At 43.1% G+C, this 24,546-nt stretch overlaps 1 protein-coding gene across 3 annotated transcripts in view; it reads left to right on the top strand.

Moving 5' to 3' along the window:
• Positions 1-24,546, top strand: part of SMCHD1 (structural maintenance of chromosomes flexible hinge domain containing 1) — a 621,656-nt gene that overhangs the window by 303,013 nt on the left and 294,097 nt on the right. For all 3 annotated transcript variants that reach the window (XM_077492529.1, XM_077492527.1, XM_077492528.1), the window contains exon 23: positions 20,862-20,998. In XM_077492529.1, the coding sequence (XP_077348655.1) occupies positions 20,862-20,998 (137 nt within the window). The remainder of the gene's footprint in view (positions 1-20,861; positions 20,999-24,546) is intronic.

The following is a 24,546-nucleotide window of genomic DNA, read 5'->3' as shown; positions in this document are numbered from 1 at the left end:
CTTCAGACAAGTTGCAGACTCTCAGATCTGCGGTCAAACTACTGATGAACCGCAAGTGGTCGTTGTTACGCTATTGTATGCGAGTGCTGGGGCTCATGGTAGCAGTACCATATGCCCAGTTCCACACCAGAGTCCTGCAGAAGGAGATTATGATGAAATGGATCAAATCTCCATTGTCCCTGGTTCGGCAGATCCAGGTGAGCCAGCCAGTCAGGGACTCTCTGATCTGAGAAAAATACGAAAAAGAAAATATTAAAGTGACTAACACCAAAAAGGACACTATAAAGTCCAAATAATTAAAAGTAAATAAATAAGTCCTTGAAAACCACATGGTATTCGGATGTGATGTTTCACACAGTATAGAGGCCAATGGGTAATCTCAAAGACATTCACAACAATGACATCCAGTTAAATAGAAAGAAGCAAAAGGGTATGTGCTCTTACCAGAGCCACAGGACCTGTGTAAATACAGTAGGTCATACGAGCATATATAGATGGATCGTCCACTTTACATGAGCTGTACATCCAATCCCAACCGGTCCATCAGCCAATGGGGGGGGGGGGGGCTGTGGGTCTTCAAATCAATGGATAAGTGGTCAGCACCGTCTAGGAGGTTCAAATCTTCTTCACCACAAGTTCCAACAATGGAAAGGAAGGAAACTCCAGCAAAAAATATTTCTCCAATGGGGAGAGCCAGACTCACGAGGAAAATCATGCAAAACAAAAAAGAATAACGGCTTTCCCTGTTCTATTTGTTTCCTCATCGTCCCTTCTCCGACTGATCTGTTACAGGAAAAATTATTGCGCTAACCTAAAAGTGTATTTGTTCACTCTCTGATCTGGTGGTTGAGGCCCCCGGTGATTCGGTCCGGAAAATCGTTCCTTCCTCTGAAATGGACAGTGATCACTACGGACACCAGTCTATTCGGCTGGGATGAAGTGATGGGGATTCAGTCGGCACAGGGCCGGGCCTGTGGTCGACAGAAGAATGCGAGTTGCTGATCAATCTGCTTGAATTGAGAGCGAGCAGGCTGTGCCTCCACACAAGGTCGATGTGTCTTCAAGGGCGTCCGATCAGGATACAGTCAGAGAACGCCACGGCTGTGGCGTACATAAATCACCAAGGGGGAAGAAGAAGCTCAGCCGCTGCTCGGGAGGTCACTCACATACTTCGGTGGGCAGAGCGACACGTTCCGGCCCTGTCGGCCATTTACATCCCGGGGGTGGAAAATTGGTAGGCGGACTATCTGCGTCGACAGATGCTGGACCCAGGAGAATGGGCATTGCATCCGGAGATATTCAGGCTGCTGTGCCTGAAATGGGGCACACCAGATGTGGATCTATTGGCCTCCTGTGTCAATCGGAAGGTGGCGAGATTTGTGTCCAGGACAAGAGATGCGTGGGCAGACGTGCTGGTGGTTCCGTAGGATCAGTACCAGCTGATCTACGCCTTTCCTCCACTGAAACTGTTGCCATGTCTGCTTCGCAGAGTGGAAGCCGAGGGAATCCTGGTAATACTGCTTGCCCCAGATTGGCCTCAGCATCCTTGGTACGCAGACCTGGTGCGTCTGCTGGCAGACGCTCCCTGGCGACTGCCGCTGCTGGAGGACCTCCTGTCTTAAGGTCCAATCTTTCACCCTGTTTTACCATCGCTGGCTTTAATGGCATGGCTATTGAGAGCCAGGTGCTGAGGAACCGGGGTCTGTAGAACTCGGTGATTCCAACTATGTTGAGGGCGTGGAAATCTTCGCAGAAGATATACCGTCGTACCTGGAAGGCCTATATCTCCATGTGTGAGGAGAAAGTGTGGCATCCGCGCTCCTTTTCTATATCCAGGATCCTGCTGTTTCTTCAGCAAGGTGTGGACCAGAAGTTGGCGTTGAGCACCATTAAGGGGCAAATTTCAGCTCTGGCTGTCTTTTTTTTTAGCGACCCCTGGCGTCTCATTCATTAGCGAGTACCTTTTTTCAGGGGTGCGACATTTAGTCCCTCCGGTGCGTTCGCCGTTACCTCCGTGGGATTTGAACCTGGTGTTGTCGGCACTTCAAAAGCCGCCGTTTGAGAATATCAGGGAGATTCCCTTGTTGACCCTTTCACAGAAAGTGGTCTTTCTAGTGACCATCACATCGGCCAGGAGGGTTTCGGAATTAGCGGCCTTGTCAAACAAGTCGCCTTATCTGGTTATCCATAGGGATAAGGTGGTGTTGCGTCCGCAACCGTCCTTTCTTCCGAAGGCGGTCTCTTTTCATATCAATGAGGACACTGTATTACCATTGTTTTGTCCTAAGCCGAAGCACACCAAAGAGGTGGCCCTTCACGCTCTTGACGTGGTTAGGGCCCTAAAAGTGTATTTGTCTGCCACAGCTCCCTTTCGGAAGTCAGACTCGCTGTTTGTTTCGGTGGCTGGTCCAAATAAGGGTATGGCGGTCTCGTCTGCCACCATTTCCAGGTGGATCAGACAGATTGTAGTACAAGCCTACACCTTGAAGGGGCAGGTGCCCCCCTTTCGAGTCACGGCCCACTCTACAAAGGCAATCGGAATGTCTTGGGCTTTTCTGACACCAAGCGTTGGTCGCTTAGGTGTGTAAGGCAGCGACCTGGTCGTCTGTCCATACGTTTAACAAGTTCTACAAGGTGGACGTCAGTGCTTCGGCTGATGCCTTTTTTGGCCGCAAAGTTTTGCAGGCGGCCGTGTAGTTGCAATTGAGTTTTTTTCCTGGTTTTTCGATAAAAACGCAGTACTGTTTGTTAATGCACTGTTGCATTACTTCTGCAAATAGGTTGCGATTTTGGGGATCTCTCCTGTTGAGAATACCCGGTTATATGGCAGTGTGTTTTTTCCATACACTGCTGTTTTTTTGTGGGTTTAGTTTCACTAGTTCCCACTTGCCATGGTAGATGAAGTTTTAATGCTGTTTTTTTCCCACCCCTCATTTGGCACTGCTTGGGGACGTCCCATTTAGTTACAGAGAGGAGCTGTGTCGGTCGGTGAATTTAAGAGAAAATAGGATTTTTGTACTCATCGTAAAATCCTTTCCTCTGTAATTCACCGACCGACACAACACCCACCCCTCCTCCTTTTCTCTACGTTATATTACTTGTTGACGTACTGAGGCTGCTGGGGCAGCAGGGAGGGTTGTTAGCACAGGGTCTGCCCCCTGGGCGGTGCTGACAATTCTATGTATTGTGTCTTTCCTAGTTCTCCTAGTGGCAGGCTAACAAACCCATTTAATTACAGAGAGGAGCTGTCTCGGTCGGTGAATTACAGAGAAAAGGATTTTACGGTGAGTACAAAAATCATATTTTTTCCTTTAAATAAATCAAGGGTGATTTATATGCCCATTTATTTTGTGTATAAATCATGTCCCATATTTTTAGTGTATTAAGTGTAATTTCGTGCGTGTTCCCTCCCAAAACCCTGTGCTGTGGGGGATTCCATATTATATACCTTAATTGTGTACTACTCATTATCTTCTCTATATTGACCCACCTCTTTTCATTTGCCTCTTTTGCCCATTCCACCACCCGTATAAGTGCCACTGCATTATAGTACTTTTTGAAGTCTGGCAGATGGAATTCTCGTTTTTTTTATTTTGCCATATAAACTTCATTATTAAACTTTTTAGGGTTTTAAAATAGGTTTGTGTTAGTGATAAAGGCAATATTTGAAACCTATATAACATTTTCGGGACCACTACCATCTTACCCGTATTGATCCACCCTATCCATGAAAGGGGTCTTATTGAAAGTTTTTTCATTTCCTTCTTGGTTTCATCTAACAAAGGAATGTCATTTATTAAATATATTTTCTTTAATGAGTTAGTCAATCTGATTCCCAAATATTTCTTTATCCTTTCTCCATGGGAGATGGAATTCTTTTTTCAGTTTTGCGTCTTTCTGTCTGCTTATATTTAAGATTTCAGACTTACCAAGGTTTATTTTAAAATTAGAAATTTTTCCATACTGTTTCAATATCTTTAGCAAGTTTGGAATCGTAATCCTTGGGTTTGAGATATAAAACAGCACGTCATCGGCATACGCTGCCAATTTATTACAACGCTATATTAATCCCTTTAATATCTGGGTTATTTTGAATTAAAGACAGCAGGGGTTCCAGGGTCAACACAAACAAAAGTGGCAACAGCAGACACCCCTGCCTCGTTCCATTTTCCATAACGAAGGGGGGGGGGGGGGGGGGGGGGTTGGGTGGCGACGACATGCCTTTCACCTATACCAATGCGGGAGGATGGGTATACAGTACTTTGATCCATTGCATCATTCTTGGGGCAACACCTATGACTTCCGTTTTTATCCCCAGTCTACCCTCTTGAATGCTTTTACAGCATCTATCGACAGGAATAGACCTGAGGACCCATTTGTTTTATAGCCTGAAGGAGGAGCAGTCCTCTCACGCCGTTGTCCCTCCCTTCTCTCCCTGGGATGAATTCGACCTGGTCCGGATGTACGAGGTCGGTCCACTCCTTCAGCCTAGTTGCCAATACCTTTGCGTACAGTTTGGTATCTGCATTCAGTAAGGCTATTGGCCTATAGTTTGAACAGAGCGCATACCCTCGCCCCCCCCCCCCCCCCATTTCACGCCCAGCCCATTCATGTACTGACAAAGCTTCGGGACTAAAATCTCTTTATATTTTTTTAAATAGTAAGTCGTGAACCCATCTGGTCCCTGGTCCTGGGCTTTTACCTGTGGGAGAGTATTTTAATGCTTTATAGATTTCTTCCTCTGTAATGGGTCTGTCCAAATTGGACCTATCACTTACTGACAGGAGAGGCAATCTGGCATTTTTTTTTTTTAATTCCTTGATTTTCTCTGTTTCCTCTTGTCCCTTCTGACTTAGAGTGTAGGGCCCCATAATAGTTCTTGAATACATTCGCTATCTCATTAGTTGTATAGACCATTTCCCCGTTCTTATTTTGGATTTTTTTCAATATAGTTGATTTCTCTTCTTATTTTTTTTTTCAACATTCTTGCTAAGTGTTTACTCACTTTATTTCCCCATTGGTATCTTTCTTTTGCTATTCTATTAAATGTCCTATTTGACTCTTGTTCCGTAATATCCTTAAGTTCACCTCTCTTATTAAGCAATTGATGGAATAACTTCTGTTGTTGTCCCTTGTGTTTTTTGTGTCCTTGTTCTTTATTTTTTATTTTTTGCCACCTCAGTAAGTTCAATTTATTACCAAAGGACCCAAATCAGCTTAACGCTCAGAATCCCTCTTCTCCAACTTCACATCATTGTGGCAGTTTATCATCCCCTTTTTTTTTTTCCCATGTAAATCACAGTGCTTAATTTAATATCTCTCATACAGTACCTATAAAAATATATCAAATCGGTCTTGTAAAGTAAATTTATTCCACTTCCTCCCCCTCCCCCCATTTCACCCCGTAGACCATCCCGTTCTAAGCTATTACGAAACCCCTATGAGCCTTATATCCTTAGCCTTTCCGATGTGTACCATTTTATTTTAAAATCACGTCAACTCTTCAATTTCTGCATAATATTTTTATTACTCTTCTCCTCAAGATTGCACCCTAGGCACTCCATCCTATAAGTTTCTTCGACAGCATCCACCCATTCCCACATTGTAGGGGCTTCACTCTCCTTCCAATTTTTAGGAATTAATTTTTTTTCCAGCATTTAATAAGTGGGGGGACTAGTGACGCCTTATACTGTTTGGTTCTACCCTGTATACCGTGGAATAATACTACCCAGGGCTCTGCCACCACCTCGGTTTTAGTTATCTGCTTGATATAGCATAGAATTTTTTCCCAAAACTTTTTAATTTTCGGACAGCCCCACCACAGGTGAGCCATCGTACCTACTTCATTACAACCCCGCCAACACTCCCCACTGCCATCTGAGTGGAATTTACGGCTCCGATCTGGGGTATAATACCACCTTGCCAGGCACTTATAGCTCATCTCTGCCGTCTTGGAATCAACCGTCGATTCGTGGACCAGTTTGAATATTTTACCAAACGTTTCAATATCTATATGTGTACCCAGTTCCCTTTCCCACGCTTTGACCAATGGTGGGACACCCGGCCCCTCTCCCACCAGCAACAACTTATACCACCTTGAGACTATCCCCTTTGGGTTCTGTGTTATAGTTAGCTGCTCCAGAGGTGTTAATTCCTTTCCCGATCGAATCGGTTGGGGTAATTTTTTTATAAAGAGAGAGAGCTGGGTGTATCTCCACTCGTCAATCGCCATCATTTTTATTTTTTGCTTTAAATCGTGAAACAGTGCCAAACCTCCAACCGTGATTACGTCTCTTAACTGTGCCTCTGTCTTCACCCAATTACCTCCAATCTCCTTACAACCTATCAAAAAATATTCGTTCTCCTTTAGTGCGATAAGAGGTGAGTTATATTTCCCATTTAATTGCTTATAAACCTTGTCCCATATCCTAAGTGTATTACGTGTTATATTATTGCCATCTAGGACCACTGTCCTCTCGTGCGGGGGATTCCAAATCTGCTTGTCTAACTGTGCCTTACAACTAACGTGCTCTAAATTTACCCACCTTTTTTCTTTGTTCTCCCTTTTAGTCCATTCAGTTGTTCTTGACAAGACGGCCGCGTTGTAATACAATTGAATGTCTAGCATTGCTAGACCACCCCTTATTTTCAGTTGTCGGATGCTGGCTAATGCTACTCTGGGTTTTCTATTCTTCCAAATAAATTTTGTTAAAACCGATTTTAATTTCATGAAATATACCTGAGGAAGGGGAATCGGCATCATCTGAAACTTATACAGAATTTTTCGGGAATATTATCATCTTTACTGTTTTTATACGTCCTAACCAAGATAATGGTCTATTTCCGCATCTTTTGCATTCCGCTTGAATTTCATGTAGTAGTGGTATATAATTAATTCTATACATTTTCTTCTCGGAGTTAGCTAGTTTGATGCCCAAGTACTTAAGTTCTTTTCGCCAGGGGAACTTCCATTTTCTCATAAGCGGTTGTTCCTCGGCTTTACTAGTACTAACGTTTAACATCTCCGATTTCGAACAATTTATTTTGAAATTTGAGAGATCGCCATACTGTTTTAACATCTTTACTAAGTTAGGCATACTATTCTTGGGGTTACAGACATAAAATAAGATACCATCCGCAAATGCTGCAAGCTTATGTTCCTCCGTTCCGATTTTTACCCCTAAAATATCTGGGTTTTCCCTAATCGCTGCAAGGAGAGGTTCTAAGGACAATACAAAAAGGAGGGGAGACAACGGGCACCCCTGCCTTGTCCCCCTTTCCAGTTCAAAATAGGGCGATTCGAGTCCATTAACTTTTATCTGTGCCCCAGGATGATAATATAAAATTTTAATCTTCTGCAACATTTTCGGGCCTAATCCCATGCTCTCTATCGTCTGAAACATGAACCCCCAATCTACTCTGTCGAAGGCCTTCTCAGCGTCCGTCGACAGTAGCAGACTTGGGTCCCCCCTCTTCGCATCTTTTGGAGCAACAAGAGTGTTCTTATCCCATTGTCTCTTCCTTCCCTACCTGGTACAAACCCCACCTGATCCGGGTGGACTAGAGTGGTCATCAGACCCCTCTTCCTTTCAGCCAGGACATTTGCATATAATTTCGTATCCGCATTGAGCAGGGAAATCGGCCTATAGCTGGAACATTGAGTTGACTCTTTCCCTTCCTTCTGAATTAGGGTGATTGTGGCCAACAGAGCTTCCCTACTCATTTTATACTCTTCCCCCAAGCCATTCATGTATTGACATATTTTTGGAATCAAACTTTCTTTAAATCTTTTATAGTATAATATTGTGAACCCATCTGGTCCGGGAGATTTCCCCGAAGCTGATGCTAGCAATGCCCTATTAATTTCCTCCTCCGTTATTGGCCTTTCAAGAGTCTCCCTGTCTTGATTGGTTATTTTGGGAAGTCTCACTTTTTGCAAAAACGCACGAATGTTTTTTTCTCTAACTTTATCCTGACTCCCTGAGGATCCATCCGAATATATCCCCTCAAAGTATTTCCGGAACGTCTCCGCTATTTCTTTTGTTGTGTGAACCATAGTACCTTCCTTATTTAGAATTTTGCCAATGAATTTTATTTTAATTTTTTTTCCGGAGCATCTTAGCTAGGAATCTGCTTGGCTTGTCTCCCCAGCGATATCGTTCCAGTGCCAGACCATTAAAACCCCTATTAGTTTCTTGTTCCAAGAGGCCCTTCAGTTCTTCCCTCTTCTCTACAAATTTTTTATATTGCGCTTCTTTTTGATTCTGCCCCTTTTTATGTTTTTGTTCTAGCTTATGGATCTCCTCCACCAGTGTTTTCATAGTCTCGACTCGCATTGTTTTCCTTTTCGCCCCCGTGGCGATTAGGATTCCCCTGATGTAGGCTTTGTGCGCATCCCAGACTATGTGGCCTGCTGTTTCTGACGTCTCATTTGTTGCAAAATACTGATCAATTTCTCTACTTATTTTAATCTTGCCTTCCTCATCTTGTATTAGATCTTCGTTAATCCGCCATGACGGAGGTCTAACCCTGCTCCCTGGAATATTTATTTTCATTTTCACTGGTGCATGATCTGAGAGAGTGATCACTTCAATTTTTGCTTCCATTACCCAATCTAATAGGGCATGATCAATAAATATATAATCAATACGCGAGTATGACCCATGAACCTGAGAGTAGAACGAGCCTTTGGGTTCATAATCCTCCAACCATCTACCAGTTGATTAGTGTATAATTTTTTCCCCAGTTTTTTAAGATGTTAATTTCTACTCCTCTGCACCCAGGATGTACTATCCACTCTCGGGTCCATGCAGAAATTTATGTCGCCCATCAAAATCACGCATCCACTCTTAAACTCCATCAATGTCCTCAAAACTCCACTCATATAACCAATGGGATTCCGATTTGGGCCATATATATTGGCTATTGTACAATCCATCTCCTCGTTTGCCTTTAAGGAACAGATATCTCCCTTCAGCATTCTGTCTATTAATTGAAACCTGTTTTTTCTCGAGAAGCCTAACGCTACTCCTCTACTTCTTGTAGATATTGTATCACTATAATACCAGGTCGGAAACTGCCTGGAATATAATCTAGTATTCGATGCTAGGGAGAGATGTGTTTCTTGCAGAGCGACAACATCTGCCTCATATCTTTTTAATTCTGCGAGGATCTTATGCCTCTTTGTTGGCGTGTTCAGACCTTTTACATTATATGTAATAAAAATGGTTCCTACCATCTAAGCCTTACGGTTTCCTCTATACCCTGATATATTCCTAAATTATTGGGGTGGTCTACAAATACTTTCGTTATCCCCTTCCCCATCTTCCCCCTCCTCTCCCCCCCTTCCCCCCCATTTCCCCTCCCAACCCACCACCCTTTCCCTGCGTTCCTATCTCGACCCTCGATTTGGTGATGATTTTGTCCTCCCAAACCATCTCCCCAATCTACTTGTTTCAGGGTATTGGGTTATTTCACCAGTGCCTCTTCTCCCCCCTCTAGGGGGGGGGGGGGTGAGAAGGCCCATTTCCTATCTCCCCTGCAATCTCCCATCCCCCCTGGCCCCTCCCACCCCCCTCCTCCAACCTCTGCCAGTTCACTAACTATGTTTGATCCCTCCCATCATTAGTCCACCCCGGCAAATCTGGTATGTGCAGGTCGAGCTTATTACAAAAGTCCACTAAATCTTCCTGAAATCGCAGCCTTGCCATTCTACCATCTTTGACCCCCAGTAAGCATGCTGGGAACCCCCAATTATATTTGACGTTCTGAGCTCTCGTCTCCGTCAGCAGTGGTTGTAATAGTCGCCTCCTGGCTAATGTCTCACTCGATATGTCAGAGAAGATCTGCACCTCTGCTCCCTTATACTGTAGGGGATCCCTCCCCTGTAGCTTTTTACAGAACGCTTTTTCCCCCGAAAAAGGTGAATCTCACAATTATGTCCCGTGGTCTTTCTGTGTCAGAAGGTCCTGCTTTACCTATTCTGTGTATCCTGTAGATTTTTGGGGCTTCGACCCTCTCATTGCTCCAACACTGGGAGAATATGGTTTCAAACATTTTTCTCAGATTTTCGCCTCCTTTTACCTCCTGTACCGACCGGATCCTTATGTTTTTCCTTCTACTTCAGTTCTCCTGGTCTTCCAGTTTATACAAAATTTCCTTCTGCATGCGCTGTGTTGCTTTTAATTGCTCTTTAACTTTACTTAATTCCTGAGCCTGTTGGTCTATACGATTTTCTGTGACCTCAACTCTCTCCAATAGGCTTCCCAGGTCATCTCGTATCCCCTTAATATCTGCATTTTCCAGTCTCTGCAACATCACACGCATTTCACCCTTTGTAGGGGAAAGATCCTCCAACCTAGATTCACCCGCTTTACTAATTTCCATCTCACTATCTGTTGTTGCGTCTGTGCTAGATTGGTGGACCGATCCCTCTTTATATCTTTCCGAACCTTTTTTTTCTCCAAGATCGGCTGTTGTTTTTTCCCCATTCCGAGATTTTTAGGGATAACTCCTTGCGTCATGTATTGTTGAATCGTACTGTCCGTGGCTTTCTCTTTCGGGTTTTTTGGGGCCCCAGTGGTTTTATTTGATTTACTCATATTATTCTTCCCGGGTCGCTTTTTGTGTCTCCCCAGCTTTGTATGTGTATCCCCCTTTTTTTTCTCCCACCCCCGGTTTAACACAAGCCCATCCGAAAGACTCAAGGCTAGCACATTCGGAAGCGCGTTCCCCTACCTTCGGGCCTGCGAGCTGTTATAAAGTTATTTCACTTATATTGCAGGATAGATGTCTCGCCTGCCGGTGGTCCAATTGACTCACTGGTCATTTCAGTCACAGTATCCCAGTAAAGTTGTTGCTTATACGGCAAGGGGAGTTACTTCCGGACTAATGGCCAACAATAATATTTAAGTGCACCTTGCTTTTTTGCTTTCTGTGTTACCAGATAGTTGCCACAAAATAGCAATTGCCCCAAACTGGGTGCTTATAATAATTACCTTATTGCACTCAGGCTTTAATCAGAGGGGTCATTCTATGTTTTTACAACAGTTTGCTACGTTCACCATGTAGCGTAAGCGCAAATCTTGTTCTCCTTCAGTACACACTTTTAGAAAGGTTTCCAACACATTCAGCTCTTTACCCGATTTTCAAACTGTTTTTTTTTTTTTTTTTTTTTTTAAGAACGTACACAAACGGCTGCTCCAATTCCTCTAGTACCACAGGCTCACAGCTCCCCCTCCCCCAGGCCCTCTTAAATCGGCCGAGCGAGCGATTTATTTTATTTTTTTGTTGTTTTTGGACCCAACACAGCAAAGCGCCTTCCAAACACCGCAACACACTTCTTTCCTTACTCCCTGTCCATACGGCTAGTAAAGTCCGATCCAAGGTACTCTATATCACGTGGCCTTTTAAGTGTAAACTTTTGACTATTAAATTGCTAAAAGGATTCAGCCAGAAAATTACGGTAATGTTGGCGTTAGCATAGCATTCTCTTCACTGTGTTTTTCTTCCTATAAAAGATACTCTGCAACCACAGATTGAGAGGGTAAATGCTAATATCCAGCTGGCAGGTTGTATGCAAACATACATGGAGCAATCACAGTATAGCAATAGCAGTATAATGACTCGAGCACATTTACAGTCAGTTTTGTTTCCCTCCTTAACCACTTGCCGACCAGCGCACGCCGATGTACGTCGGCAGAATGGCACGGGCAGGCAAATGGGCGTACCTGTACGTCCCTTTAAATTTGCCGCCCTGCCCCCGTGAGTCTGGTCGCAGGACCCGCGGACTCGATCGCCGCGGGCATACCTGCGATCGTCTCACGGAGCGGCCGAATGAAGAAATGCCGTTGTAAACAGCATTTCTCCATTCTGCCTAGCAACTAGTGACACTGATCTCTGCTCCATGCGATTGGAGCAGAGATCAGTGTTCACTAAATTAAAGCCCAACCCCCCCACAGTTAGTAACACACCCCTAGGAACACTTAACCCCTACACTGCCACCCACTGGTTAACCCTTTCACTGCCAGTGTCATTTACACAGGAATCGCTGCATTTATATAGCAGTGATTACTGTATAAATGACAATGGTCCCAAAAATGTGTAAAAAATATCCGATGTGTCCGCCACAATGTCGCAGTCAGAATAAAAAACGCTGATCGCCGCCATTACTAGTAAAAAAAAAAAAATACTAAAAAATGATTAATAAAAATGCCATAAAACTATCCCTATTTTGTAAACGCTATAACTTTTGCGCAAAGCAATCAATAATCGCTTATTGCGATTTTTTTAACCAAAAATATGTAGAAGAATACGTATCGGCCTAAACTGAGGGAAAAGAGTGTTTTTTTTTTTATATTTTTGGGGGATATTTATTATAACAAAAAGTAAAAAATAATGCTTTTTTTTTCAAAATTATCGCTCCCTTTTTGTTTATAGCGCAAAAAATAAAAACCGCAGAGGTGATCAAATACCACCAAAAGAAAGCTCTATTTGTGGGGAAAAAAAGGACGTCAATTTTGTTTGGGAGCCACGTCGCACGACCGCGCAATTGTCAGTTAAAGCGACGCAGTGCCGAATCGCAAAAAGTGGTCTGGTCTTTGACCAGCAAAATGGTCCGGTCTGTAAGTGGTTAAGCATGTTTGTTTCTCTTGTGCTGAATCCTGAGAGGATAGATACTACTATCCTGCTAGCGAGTTGTATACGAACACACTTGGAGAAGTCCCCGTAAAGCATAGCAGTATAGTAACGCAGAGCGTTTTTAAAAACCTTATAACACACTTTTTTTTTATCTATACGCCCAGTGAGATCCGATCCAGGGTATTCTATATCACGTGGCCCTTTAAGGGTAGACTTTTAACTAATAATTTGCTGTAAAGATTCAGCCCGTATATTACGAAGATGTTAGCGTTAGCATAGCATTCCAATTACTGTGTTTTTCTTCCTATAAAAGATACTTTGCAACCACAGATTAGGGGGGGAAAATGCTACTATCCAACTGGCAGGTTGTATACGAACACACATAGAGCAGTCCCTGCGCAGCAGTAGCAGTATAATAGCTCAAACATATTTACAGTCAGTTTTGTTACCCTCCTTAAGCATGTTTGCTTCTCTTGTGGTGAATACTGCTGTGCTGCTGCACTCCACGTCAGTCCGTCACCTCACTGATGTAAAAGTAGGGGAGCCGGCGTGGAAGCAAGGTTGGGGGGGGGGGGGCGTCCAGAGGTCCGCTCACTCCTTCGTTCCTTACCAGCGGCGGGGGTGCGGGATAGACCGAGCTGCGTGGGGTCACGCTGTGACATCGGAGGGGGGGCTCTCATGCCCATTCTGAACCAAGCTTCCAGCTTCTCCTCAAAACGCCACATCGCTTGCTCCATCCCACCGCAGTAAGTGCTGGTTAGCCCCTCCCTTCGGGCGGACGCTCCGTCCTCACGTCCTACTCCCGCCCATCCTCTGACTATGTGTGTGTCCTTGTTCTAATCTGTGAATCTTTTTGATTAAAATGTTCATTTTTTTTTTTTTTTAGTGTCTCTTTTTTTTTGCCCCGCACCAATGGAGATGAGGACACCTCTAATGTATGCTTTATGTGCTTCCCACAGGGTAGCACCCAAAGTTTTAGTTTTAGCTTAAAAGTAAAATTCTATTTCTCTGTGAACTGCTTCCACTACTTTCTCATCCTGTAAAAGGGTTTAATTTAATCGCCATGTATACAGTTGTCTTTGAATCCCTGATATACACACCTTCATTGGTAGTGGGGAATGGTCCGATAACGTTGATATTTCTATTTTAGTTTCTTTCACCTGATCCAGCAGCCTATGGTCCACCATTATGTAGTCAAGTCTTGAGTACGTCCCATGCACAGGGGAAAAAATGTGTAGTCCTGTATCTTGGGATGTTGTACCCTCCCTGCATCCATAACTTGACATTGACGCATTCTCAGCTTAATCATTTTCAACACAACCTTATTTGTCCCCTGTGCCCCAGATGTACTATCCAAAGCCGGATCCATACAGAAATTGAAATCACCAGTTAGTATCACCTCCCCCATCTTAAAATCCATTAACCTTCCCAGGACCTGCTTTAAGTACCTTATGGGGTTTTTATTAGGGAAATATACATTTGCCAAGGTAAGTGTCCTTTCCCCTAATCTGCCCTTTAAAAAAAGTTATCTGCCTTCGGGATCTTTCATCCTATCCTCCAATGTAAGCCTCATCATTTTCGCAAACCCAATTGCCACCCCCTTGGCCCTCTTAGTTGATAAATCCCCATAAAACCAAGTCGAAAAGTCTTTAGGATATAATTTGATGTTTGTTTCCTGGGATATATGGGTCTCCTGTAAAAACACCACTTCTGTTCTATACTGCTGGAGTTCTTTTAAAATTTTATGTCTCTTAGCTGGGGAGTTTAGACCTTTCACATTGTATGTCAAAAAATGTATTTCTGTCATCTATAGTTTCCCCCACCTAATGCATCTCTCACTTACATTGGTGGTCTCGGGGCTCTTACTTATTTGAGATTGTTGGACTTTTGGAGGAATTCCTGTCTATTGTGGATGACTATTATTCGTCTCTGCAAGGTTCATCTCCCCCCCTCCCCCCACCCTTCTTTGGCCCCTTTGTGGCCCCAGAACCATAGGTGGGTCTGAATTTCATTCCTGCAGAGATTCTCTTTTCTTGAGGTGGGGCGCTGACCCTGCCTCCTACCCCAATCTCCCCCTCGCTAGCTGTAGGCCAGGGGAGGTGGGTCAAGGGTGTACTAGCCGTCCTAGGATTTGCTAGCCTCAGACCCCTTTTTGCTCTATTCTCCACCCCCTCCCCCCAGCTCACACCCACCCCCATCCCACAGACACAGAGCCTTTACTACTGTTCATCGATCTTGCTATATCCTATTTTCTCCTTCTGACCATCCTGGGATTACTGGGACTTGCAGGTCTAGTTTATTGCAAAATTCTTGTAAATCTTCCGGGAACCTCAGTGTCGATGATCTTCCATCCTTCTGGCCTATGAAACATGCTGGAAACCCCCAATTATACTTGAGGTTCTGTGTCCACATTTGCTCAAGTAGTGGTTTGAGGAGTCTTCTCCTAGCCAATGTTTCAGGCGCCAGATCTGCAAAGATTTGTGGGTTTACCCCCTCATATTTTATAGGTGGTTTACCCCTCATCTTTCCCCAGATTTCAGCTTTGTCTTGATATTTTTGGAATCTCACAATAATATCTCAAGGCTGGTCCTCCACTAAGCTTTTTAGGTTTTCTGATACGATGGATTCTCTCGATCTTCAGGCCTTCTTCAATATTTTTACCCAACAGGGGGTTAAAAATCGTATTCACAATTTTTCTCAGATCTTCTCCTCTTTCCTCTGGTACTGCATGGACCCAAAGAGTTTACTATAACTCCACATTCAGCTCTAAAAGAGTTGCAGAGGTAACTGTCCCATGGTTAATTCCCTTACATAGAACTTCTACTAGTAAATGTGCAGTTAAGCGTAAGAGCAGGCAGACAAGTGTTTGCATCCGCTTGTACTAGTACAGCCCAGTTTACAAAAAAATAAAAAAATAAATGTAATTGAGCAAAGGTGCTGGCAGTTTTATGCATATACAAAGTCCAGTAAAGTTCCAGGGTAGGCTGAATTGGAAAAATTCTACGTTTAATACTGATCAGAAGGCCACAGTTACAGTCTCAGATATGAGATTAGATTAATTATTTGGGGCTTCAGCAGGTAGATGTCCAATTAAGTGGGCTCTAACGTGGTCCAGGAACAAAATACAATTGCAATTCCTTCACATTCAACTTTAAGGGGGTAACAAAGGAAACAGTCCCGAATATATAATAAATTCCCTTACCCAAAGCCACTACAAGTTAGTATGCAGTTAAGCAGGGAAGCCAACATCCAAGTATATACAACAAAAAAAATTAATTCTGGTACTGCCCAATATAAAAACAAAGTGCTACTGAACATGGGTGAATACTAGCATTTTTGTGCATAAGCAGGTTCAAGTACAGTTCTGACATAGGTTAAATTTCAAAAACTCCATGTTAAGCGCTGTTGGAATAGCTTAAGTTGCAGTCACAGGTATAAGATTAAATTGAATATTTGATACTTCAGCAGATGGGTGTGCTGTTGAGCTGTAATATGGTCAAACAAATATATGTAATGGCAATCTCTAACACAGTTCCAGAAAATGCAGCAAAGATAGAAATCCAGACGAGCAGATCTATGCATGCGCAGGTTCAGTTGCAATTCCACAACAGTTTTTTAAATTGCAGTAGCTTCGTACTTACACACTATAAGAGTAGCTAAAATAATAGTCCCATGCATAGAAACATTTCAGTTATTCAGAGTATCAACTGATTAATATACGGTTCAAAAGAGATTCAGGCAAAAAAAAAAAACTGTGGAGAAATATGCCTAATGTAATTCAGTATGCAGAGGTACAGCTGAGCGGATAAGCAAAGCAACAGGTTTATACCTGGTGGGCTTCTAATGCAGTCAAATGACAGGTCCAGTTGCCTCTAGCTGCCTGTTCAGTTCTAGGGAGATGTCAGAAAGTTTCCAATCCCAGGTGTAGATTTAGTTCAATCGCACAGGGCTTCAGCTGAGGTAAGCGCAGTTAAGCAGGAGAATAGGGAAGCAAGTGTATTCAAAGCAAACTCTGCCATAGTTCATATATGCATTAGGTTACAATAGTACCTCTTTATCCGCCGCCTCTTCTTCGTCCTGCTATTCACTGCTGTTCGCCTTTCCAAAACTCAGCTGACCGTCCTGTCCCACTCCCACCTGGGCTCTCCTTGAAGTCCTCTGCACCACTTCTGTGTACCGGCCGATCAGCACAAATCATCCATCCACAAGTACTGACAAAGGAAGGGAGGGCATGCGGCGAAGTGTCTCACTCTCCCAGCAGCCTATCGTTCATCACTCCGCCTGTCATGCTGGGCTGCGGCTGGATTCCAAGCATCGAGCAAGCCCTGGGTTATCACAAACTGAGACCCCTCAGCTTCTCATGCTGCAGGTCTCCCTTGGCTTTACCCAGGATGCCCCATACATCCTCCTCAGCTGCACTGTCAGGCCCCTACCTCCGCAAGTAGCGTCTCCTCCTTGCATGTCCATCCCCTCCCTCTAGCACTGTCTTAACCCTCTTGGACATGGAGTTCACCAGAGCCTCACATGTTGCTACTGGAGTCATCTTCCTCTCCTCCATGACAATTTCACGGAACTGATGGATGTCGGAGACCTTGCGCTCCTCCACATTCTGTTTGGTGGATTACCCACAGATGCTCAATAGGGTTTAGGTCTGAAGACGTGCTTGGCCAGTCCATCACCTTTACCCTCGGCTTCTTTAGTAAGGCAGTGGTCGTCTTGGAGGTGTGTTCGGGGTCGTTATCATGTTATAATACTGCCCTGCAGCCCAGTCTCTGTGGGGAGGGGGATCATGCTCTGCTTCAGTGTATCACTGTACATGTTGGCATTCATGGTTCCCTCAATGAATTGTAGCTCCCCAGTGCCAGCAGCACTCATGCAGCCCCAGACCATGACACTCCCGCCACCATGCTTGACTGTAGGCAAGACACACTTGTCTTTGTACTCCTCACCTGGTTGCCACCACACACACTTGACACCATCTAAACCCCAAATACATGTGTCTTGGTCTCATCAGTCCACAGGGCATGGATCCAGTATACCATGTCTTTAGTCTGCTTGTCTTCAGCAAACTTTTTGGCAGTTTTCTTGTGCATCATATTTAGAAGAGGCTTCCTTCTGGGACAACAGTCATGCAAACTAATTTGATTCAGTGTGTGGCGTATGGTCTGAGCACTGACAGGCTGACCCCCCCACCCCCTTCAACCTCTGCAGCAATGCTAGCAGCACTTATATGTCTATTTCTCAAAGACAACCTCTGTATAGGACTCTGAGCACGTGTACTCAACTTCTTTAGTCGACCATGGCGAGGCCTGTTCTGAGTGGAACCTGTTCTGTTAAACCACTGTATGGTCTTGGCCACCATGCTGCAGCTGAATTTCAATCTTGGCATTCTTCTTATAGCCTGCGGCATCTTCAGATCCTCAGAGTTCTTTGGCATGAGATGCCATGTTGAACTTCCAGTGACCAGTATAAGAGAGTGAGAGCAATAACACCAATTTTAACACACCTGCTCCTCATTCACACCTGAGCCCTTGTAACACTAGCGAGTCACATGAAATCGGGGAGGGAACATTGATAATTGCCACCCATTTGGTCATTTTCACTTAGGGGTGTACTCACTTTTGTTGCCAGTGGTTTAGACATTAACCACTTCCCGACCGCCTCACGCAGATATACTGTGGCAGATGTGCGCGTACAGGCAAATTAATGTACCTGTACATTGCCCTTTTAAGAGGCGGGTTGCGCTGTGAGCGTGATCGCGGGGATACCCACAATTATCTCACGGGGAGGAATAACGGGGAAATGCTAATGTAAACAAGCATTACCATCGTTCTGCCTAATGACACTGACACTGATCACAACTCCCTGTGATCAGGAGCGGTGATCAGTGTTGTGTCACGCACAGCCCCTCCCCCCACAGTTAGAATCACTCCCTAGGACACAATCCCTACAGCGCCACCTAGTGGTTAACCCCCTCACTGCCAGTCACATTTACACAGTAATCAATGCATTTTTAATTGCACTGATCGCTGTATAAATGTGATTGGTCCCAAAATCACTCCCAAAAAAGTGTCCGATGTGTCCGCCATAATGTCGCAGTGCCGATAAAAATCGCTGTTTGCCACCATTACTAGTAAAAATATAAAAAATAGATAGTAAAAATGCCATAAAGCTTTCCCCTATTTTGTAGATGCTATAACTTTTGCGCAAAGCAATCAATAAACTCTTATTGCGAATTTTGCGTTTATTTTTTTTACCAAAAATGTTTAGAAGAATATGTATTGGCCTAAACCGAGGTTGGGAAAAAATGTTTTTTATATATTTTTTGGGGATATTATAGCAAAAAATTTAAAAAATAATGCATTTTCCCCCCCAAATTTTCGCTTTTTTTGTTTGTAGCGAAAAAAAACCCCCAAAAGTGATCAAATACCACCAAAAGAAAGTTCTATTTGTGGGGACATAAGGACGTCAATTTTGTTTAGAAGCCACGTCGCACGACCGTACAATTGTCAGTTAAAGCGACACAGTGCCCGAATCTCAAAAAACGCTCTTGTCTTTTGCCAGTCAAGTGGTCCGGGCTTAAGTGATTAATGGCTGTGTGTTGAGTTATTTTGAGGGGACAGCAAATCTACACGTTTATGCAAGCTGTACACTCACTACTTTATATTGTAGCAAAGTGTAATTTCTTCGGTGCTGTCACATGAAAAGATATAATAAAATATTTATAAAAATGTGAGGAGTGTTCTCACTTTTGTGAGATACTGTGTATGTGGGCTAACTATGCCATAAGTGTTTACACTTGCATACAAAAAGTTGGTAGTGTATAAATAGAGCCTATCGTGTTTTGGACTTAAAGTACAAAAAAATAAATCTTCACCTGTTATACTGTTTAATCAATGTGGACTTAGTAGCTCATATAAGTGCACCCAGTTGTTAGCATGGTTTGTTGGTAGGGCAGATACAACAGTACATTAATATGGCATATTTATGCTTTGGATTAAACTTTTTGCAAAGGAATATATTTTAATGCTGATTAACAAAATGTAAAAGCCATGCATATACTGTTTATTCTGCAATGAAAATTTGAATTAAATGTCCATGTCTCATTATGATGATGTGTTACAAATGAGGGCTTTGCATAACATGAAATAAAATGGATACATTTTTATGTTTGGTTTAAAAAATAAACTCCGTGCTCAAAAGTTATGTTAGTTAAAATTTATGAATACAGCTGCTCCCCATATTTTGAACAATGTGGTCAAAAAAAACGAGTGATATTAGTGGTAGAGGGCGCTATTTAAGCTATAGTGATGATTTTAATGATTACCATTAGTAACTAATAAAGTGATATATACAAATGAATCATAATTTGAATAATTCCTAATAATATGGAACACCATATCTGACAACAATAATTAATATGATGCCAAAAAAACAATCACAAGTGACCAAAATACATATAATATTGCACAAATTAAATATAGTGGAAAAAATGGAAATAATAGAAAAATGTATAAAGTCTCAAGAGATACAAAGCAACAATTCTGTGTGTCCAGAAAAAAAGACTTCCATACTTGAAGAAAATCTTCCGTAAAGATGTTGAAAAATCCTTCACCCAGAGAAAGAAGAAAACGACACCCCATAGTGCTGGATGTAAAATCTGCTTACCAGATGTAGGTGACCGCTTTACTTAAAGAGAAGGTCATAAATGCTTGTGCAGGATTGTGCCTGCTCACATATGGAGACTGGTTGTCATTGGGAAAAACTTCCTCCCTGGATTAATGAGCATGGGATATATAAAAAACAATAGAAGTGCCCATAGCATAAAACCGTTTTATTTAAAAAAAATATTAAAACATCAAAGGTAGCCAAATGGCCTCTTACATTGGCTGGTGCCTACCCAGCACTGGGGTTGCAAGCTCGTCAGTGTGGATCCTGTGCATGGATGCAGTGAACTACCTCCGTGGTCGGCCTGCATTCCACCCGTCCATTTCTATGATTACATTGTTGTTAGTCTGAAGTCAAAGGTGCAATCATTTTCCTAGATCTCTCCAAGTGGAGGCTTCTTTTTCTTCTTGTATATATATTTGGGAAACTTTTTCAATTAATGGGTATGAATTTGGCTTGGATAGCTATTATGTGTGATTTTATGGATGTCATTCCCAAGTCCCAAGTGTGTGTGTGTGGAAAATATAAACTGTTTATTTCCTTTATTTTTTAAGGACCACCCAAGCTCCTGAATGTTAAGCCGACTTCTGATATTCTAATTGAAAATGGATCAGCTGTTACTTTTCAGGTTGAAGTGTTAGATGATGAAGGAAATATAACATGTCAACCAAAGCTAATTGTGCAGTGTAAGGTAAGTTCAAGATACTGTAAACATACCTATGTTCAGGATTAATGCCAAAGGCTGCCCCCAGATGACCAAATATGTCCCAGAAAGTAACTGGTGAGGGGGATATCTGACCTTTAATTAAATGATTGATTGGATTGTTGGGAACTGATGTAATTCTGAATACTAGCAACTGTTTTCATGTGGTATATTGATTGTCCTCGATTCTCCATAAAGGATCTGGGCATGCTCACGAAGGAGTATATCTTAATCGTACAGTACATAATTTGTAGTCATAGCCCGTTGGTTATACACCACTGCCTTCAGGTGATTGGACAATGGCAAAAGCCCTAGTAGATGGACGTGTTTTCCTTTTGTGAAAGTTTAAAAAATATTGCCCTAATTGTGCAGTACAGGACACAATATTCATAGCCCCTGGGTTATAGGCTCATGTTTGAACATTGGCAAGCTATAACCACAGTCCACTCTTTGAGTACTTCATTTATGGATAGTGTCTTAAGGTGTTGGACCCTTTTTCCCTTATAGAGAAATCACTCATAGCTAATGTATTGGTTTATTCTTATCTTTGGCTTCTACAATCTGTTCTTCGGTCAACCTTTCACTGCCTTCTAATAGCATAATAGAAGCAGTGTGTCATGTACAGTGCAACCTCAGTAAAACCGTGGGAGCTGTGCCCAGACTTCCCACCAAGAAGATGGTCTGTGTTGTTGGATCTGTATCCTGCATGGGCTCTCACCCCAGCACTCAGTGAGTGACCCCATTCCTATGATTCTGGACCCTGAAGACCCCTATGGGGGTATGCCCAATAACGGGTGAAGCCTGGGCTCTTTATAGGGTCCAGCATTGTGGACAAGTAAGACAGGATCACCATGTATCTCTGAGCATTACTTTAAAATCTGGGTTATGTTTGTATTGTTCTCGCTTTACAGTGTAAACTTTTCTCAAGTGGTTGGACAGGTGTTAAATCACACCACAGGTTGCTAATTTTACCGCCACTTCCACCATGAGCCTCAGATGATTCTTCCTGCCCTTTTGCCACGAGGACTGCTACAGGATGGTCTACACCTGGGGTTACTGCATATTCCTACTGGACATGTTTTCCTCTAGGCCTCGAATACCTCCCAGGGGATTACACACACCCATAGCTATGGCAGAAAGGAGCAGCAGCAAAAGCTCAGGCAAATGCCCACACAACACTCAGCTTAAGACTGATAATGTTTCCCTTGTGCCAAAGCAGGCCCCCAACTTTAACACTGGTCTCTGTGTCTGACTCTAGTTCTATCCCAGACACACAAGCGGCTTACCTGAAAAAAGGCAGATTTTTCTGCAAATAGGTCACAATTTATCAGACAACTAAAGGCTTCAATACAGCCATGTTTATCCAGGGTTTCAAAATGCTAAGCCCCCTTCCACATACTCCATCTCTGCAGTCTCAATATGCCTGGCCTAGAAGAGGTGGACACAGAAGGAAATTAAGAGGATTCTGGAGGCATTATTAAAGGAGTCTGCTGAAGATTTCTCACCCCCAACTCTTATACACCTGAATTTGCAGCTTCGTGCAATATACTTGCTAATGAGGATATGCATACTTCTGCAGTGCGCAAAAAACTCAACCTTGTTGCACTTATTTCTCCTCCATCTCATGCTGCCCCTGCAAAAAACCCATGAGACCTGCAAAACCTAAAAAGGCATTACCCTCCAACTGACCCCTCACATGCTGTTTTCATACAAGAAATGTTATTTAGTGCTAGGAAGCTGATTGCCAGGCTGTGGATGCGGTCCGAAACCCCGACATTCAGGGCCTGGGTAGCTGAGGTAAACCTAACATTGCCAATGAAGAAAGTTATATATGCGCACAGGGGCTGCCCACACAAATTTAATAAGATCTGGGACCGATGGCTCAATAACCCGGACACCTGTGCGGACTAGCCCTACTATTCCGATATGAGCTCCCCGGGTGAGCAGTGCGGGAAGAGCCACTTTAATTTGATCTACGCTAGGGGACCAGGTGGGCTGACCCTTTGATATACCAGAGTAGGGATTGTATAGGCGGGTAAGGGTGGATTGCATTACTTTCAACATAATGAGCAAATTTGAGACCTGGTATTTGTCCTCTTACTTTAGCCAGAGACCAGTAATTGCTGTTGCCATGCTTTAATGGAATAACATTTTTTTCTGTTCATTATGCCTTACAGTATAAGTGCTCATATATGTACAATGTTATAGTTTTACTGGACCTGGCCTGTGTTCTTCTATGTTATGGAGCTGTTTTCTTTATTGCTTCCCTCTATTGTTGGATGTACCAAAACTGTAATTCTTTACTGTTTTAATTACCAATAAACTCGTTGTTATAAAAAGAAAAAGGCATTACCCAATCATGCAGAATGGGAAATGAACAAATAGAATGGGAAATCTGTGACAATTGGGTTAGTTCTGAAAAGATTTCCACTCCCCTGAAAATCTTTGCTGAACCCTATATAGTAGAAAGAGACTTCACCAATGTTCTGTTTAGTCTGCAGATTCTGTCTTCGGTCTTAAACCTTGCACTGTACCAACTGAAGATATGCCTTCATTCAAACAGTCTGCAGATAGGAAGTTTTGGATGCTCTTAAATTGCTCTCTTCATACTTTTTGGCACAGTTCTGCAGTCATATATTACTGTGCACCCAGATTTCTGGTTGTCATACTGCAGTTAACTTGACTAGGGCAATGAACAGTTCATACAAATCCATATTCCATGACTGTGCCTTAACTAAGCATTTACAGCAGTTGCCACATTTTTTGCTTTTTTTGTTTGGATGCCCTGTAAGAAGACATTTCCAGAATGGTTGTAATCTCAGTTTACATGCCCAGAATCCTGTGGCTCAAAGCCTGGACAGCTAAAGATGTATGTAGAACATGTATGCCTTTTGAAGGAGGGTGTCTTTTTGGTGAGGCACTTGACAAATTCAATATAGATGCCATGTGAGGGAAGGTTCTACTTCCACAGTAGAAGATTCAAAAACTTCCCTATGAACCTCAACCTCTTTAAAACACAGAAAACCTAATCTCTTTACCCAGGATTTAGCAAAGCCCTTCAGTTCAGCATAATAATTGGCCCACATAGCAATTCAAGTTTTCCCCAAAGTCCTTTCATTAGTGGAGGGGCTCCCTCACTCCTAATAGTGAGGCGATATCTGTTACAGTTTGCCTCTCTCTCTGGGTCACAGACATATGGGATCAATTGGTAGTTTCAAAGGATTACAAATCTCTACCCCCTAACCACTTTATTCTATCACCTCAGAAGTGGCTATCCTGGCCTCCATATTCAACAACAATCTACCTGAGTTTGGGCAAGGACCAAGGATCCTCTAGCGCTAGCATCAGATGCCTTGATAATACACTGGTCTCAGTTCACTCTAAGCTTTCCCTCCAGTGCAAATTCTACCTTGCCTACCCCACAAAATAGAACAAGAGAAGAAGCTGGTGGTTCTCATTGTACCAAGCTGGCCAAGAAAAACCTGATACACTGACATACTGCTAAGAGAAGACCACTGGCATTTTCCCAACATGCA

The sequence above is a fragment of the Lithobates pipiens genome, unplaced genomic scaffold (assembly GCF_037356315.1).
Source record: "Lithobates pipiens isolate NorthernLeopardFrog02 unplaced genomic scaffold, aLitPip1_a1.2 Scaffold_19, whole genome shotgun sequence".
Taxonomy (NCBI): domain Eukaryota; kingdom Metazoa; phylum Chordata; class Amphibia; order Anura; family Ranidae; genus Lithobates; species Lithobates pipiens.
This window is presented reverse-complemented; position numbering and strand designations above follow the sequence as displayed.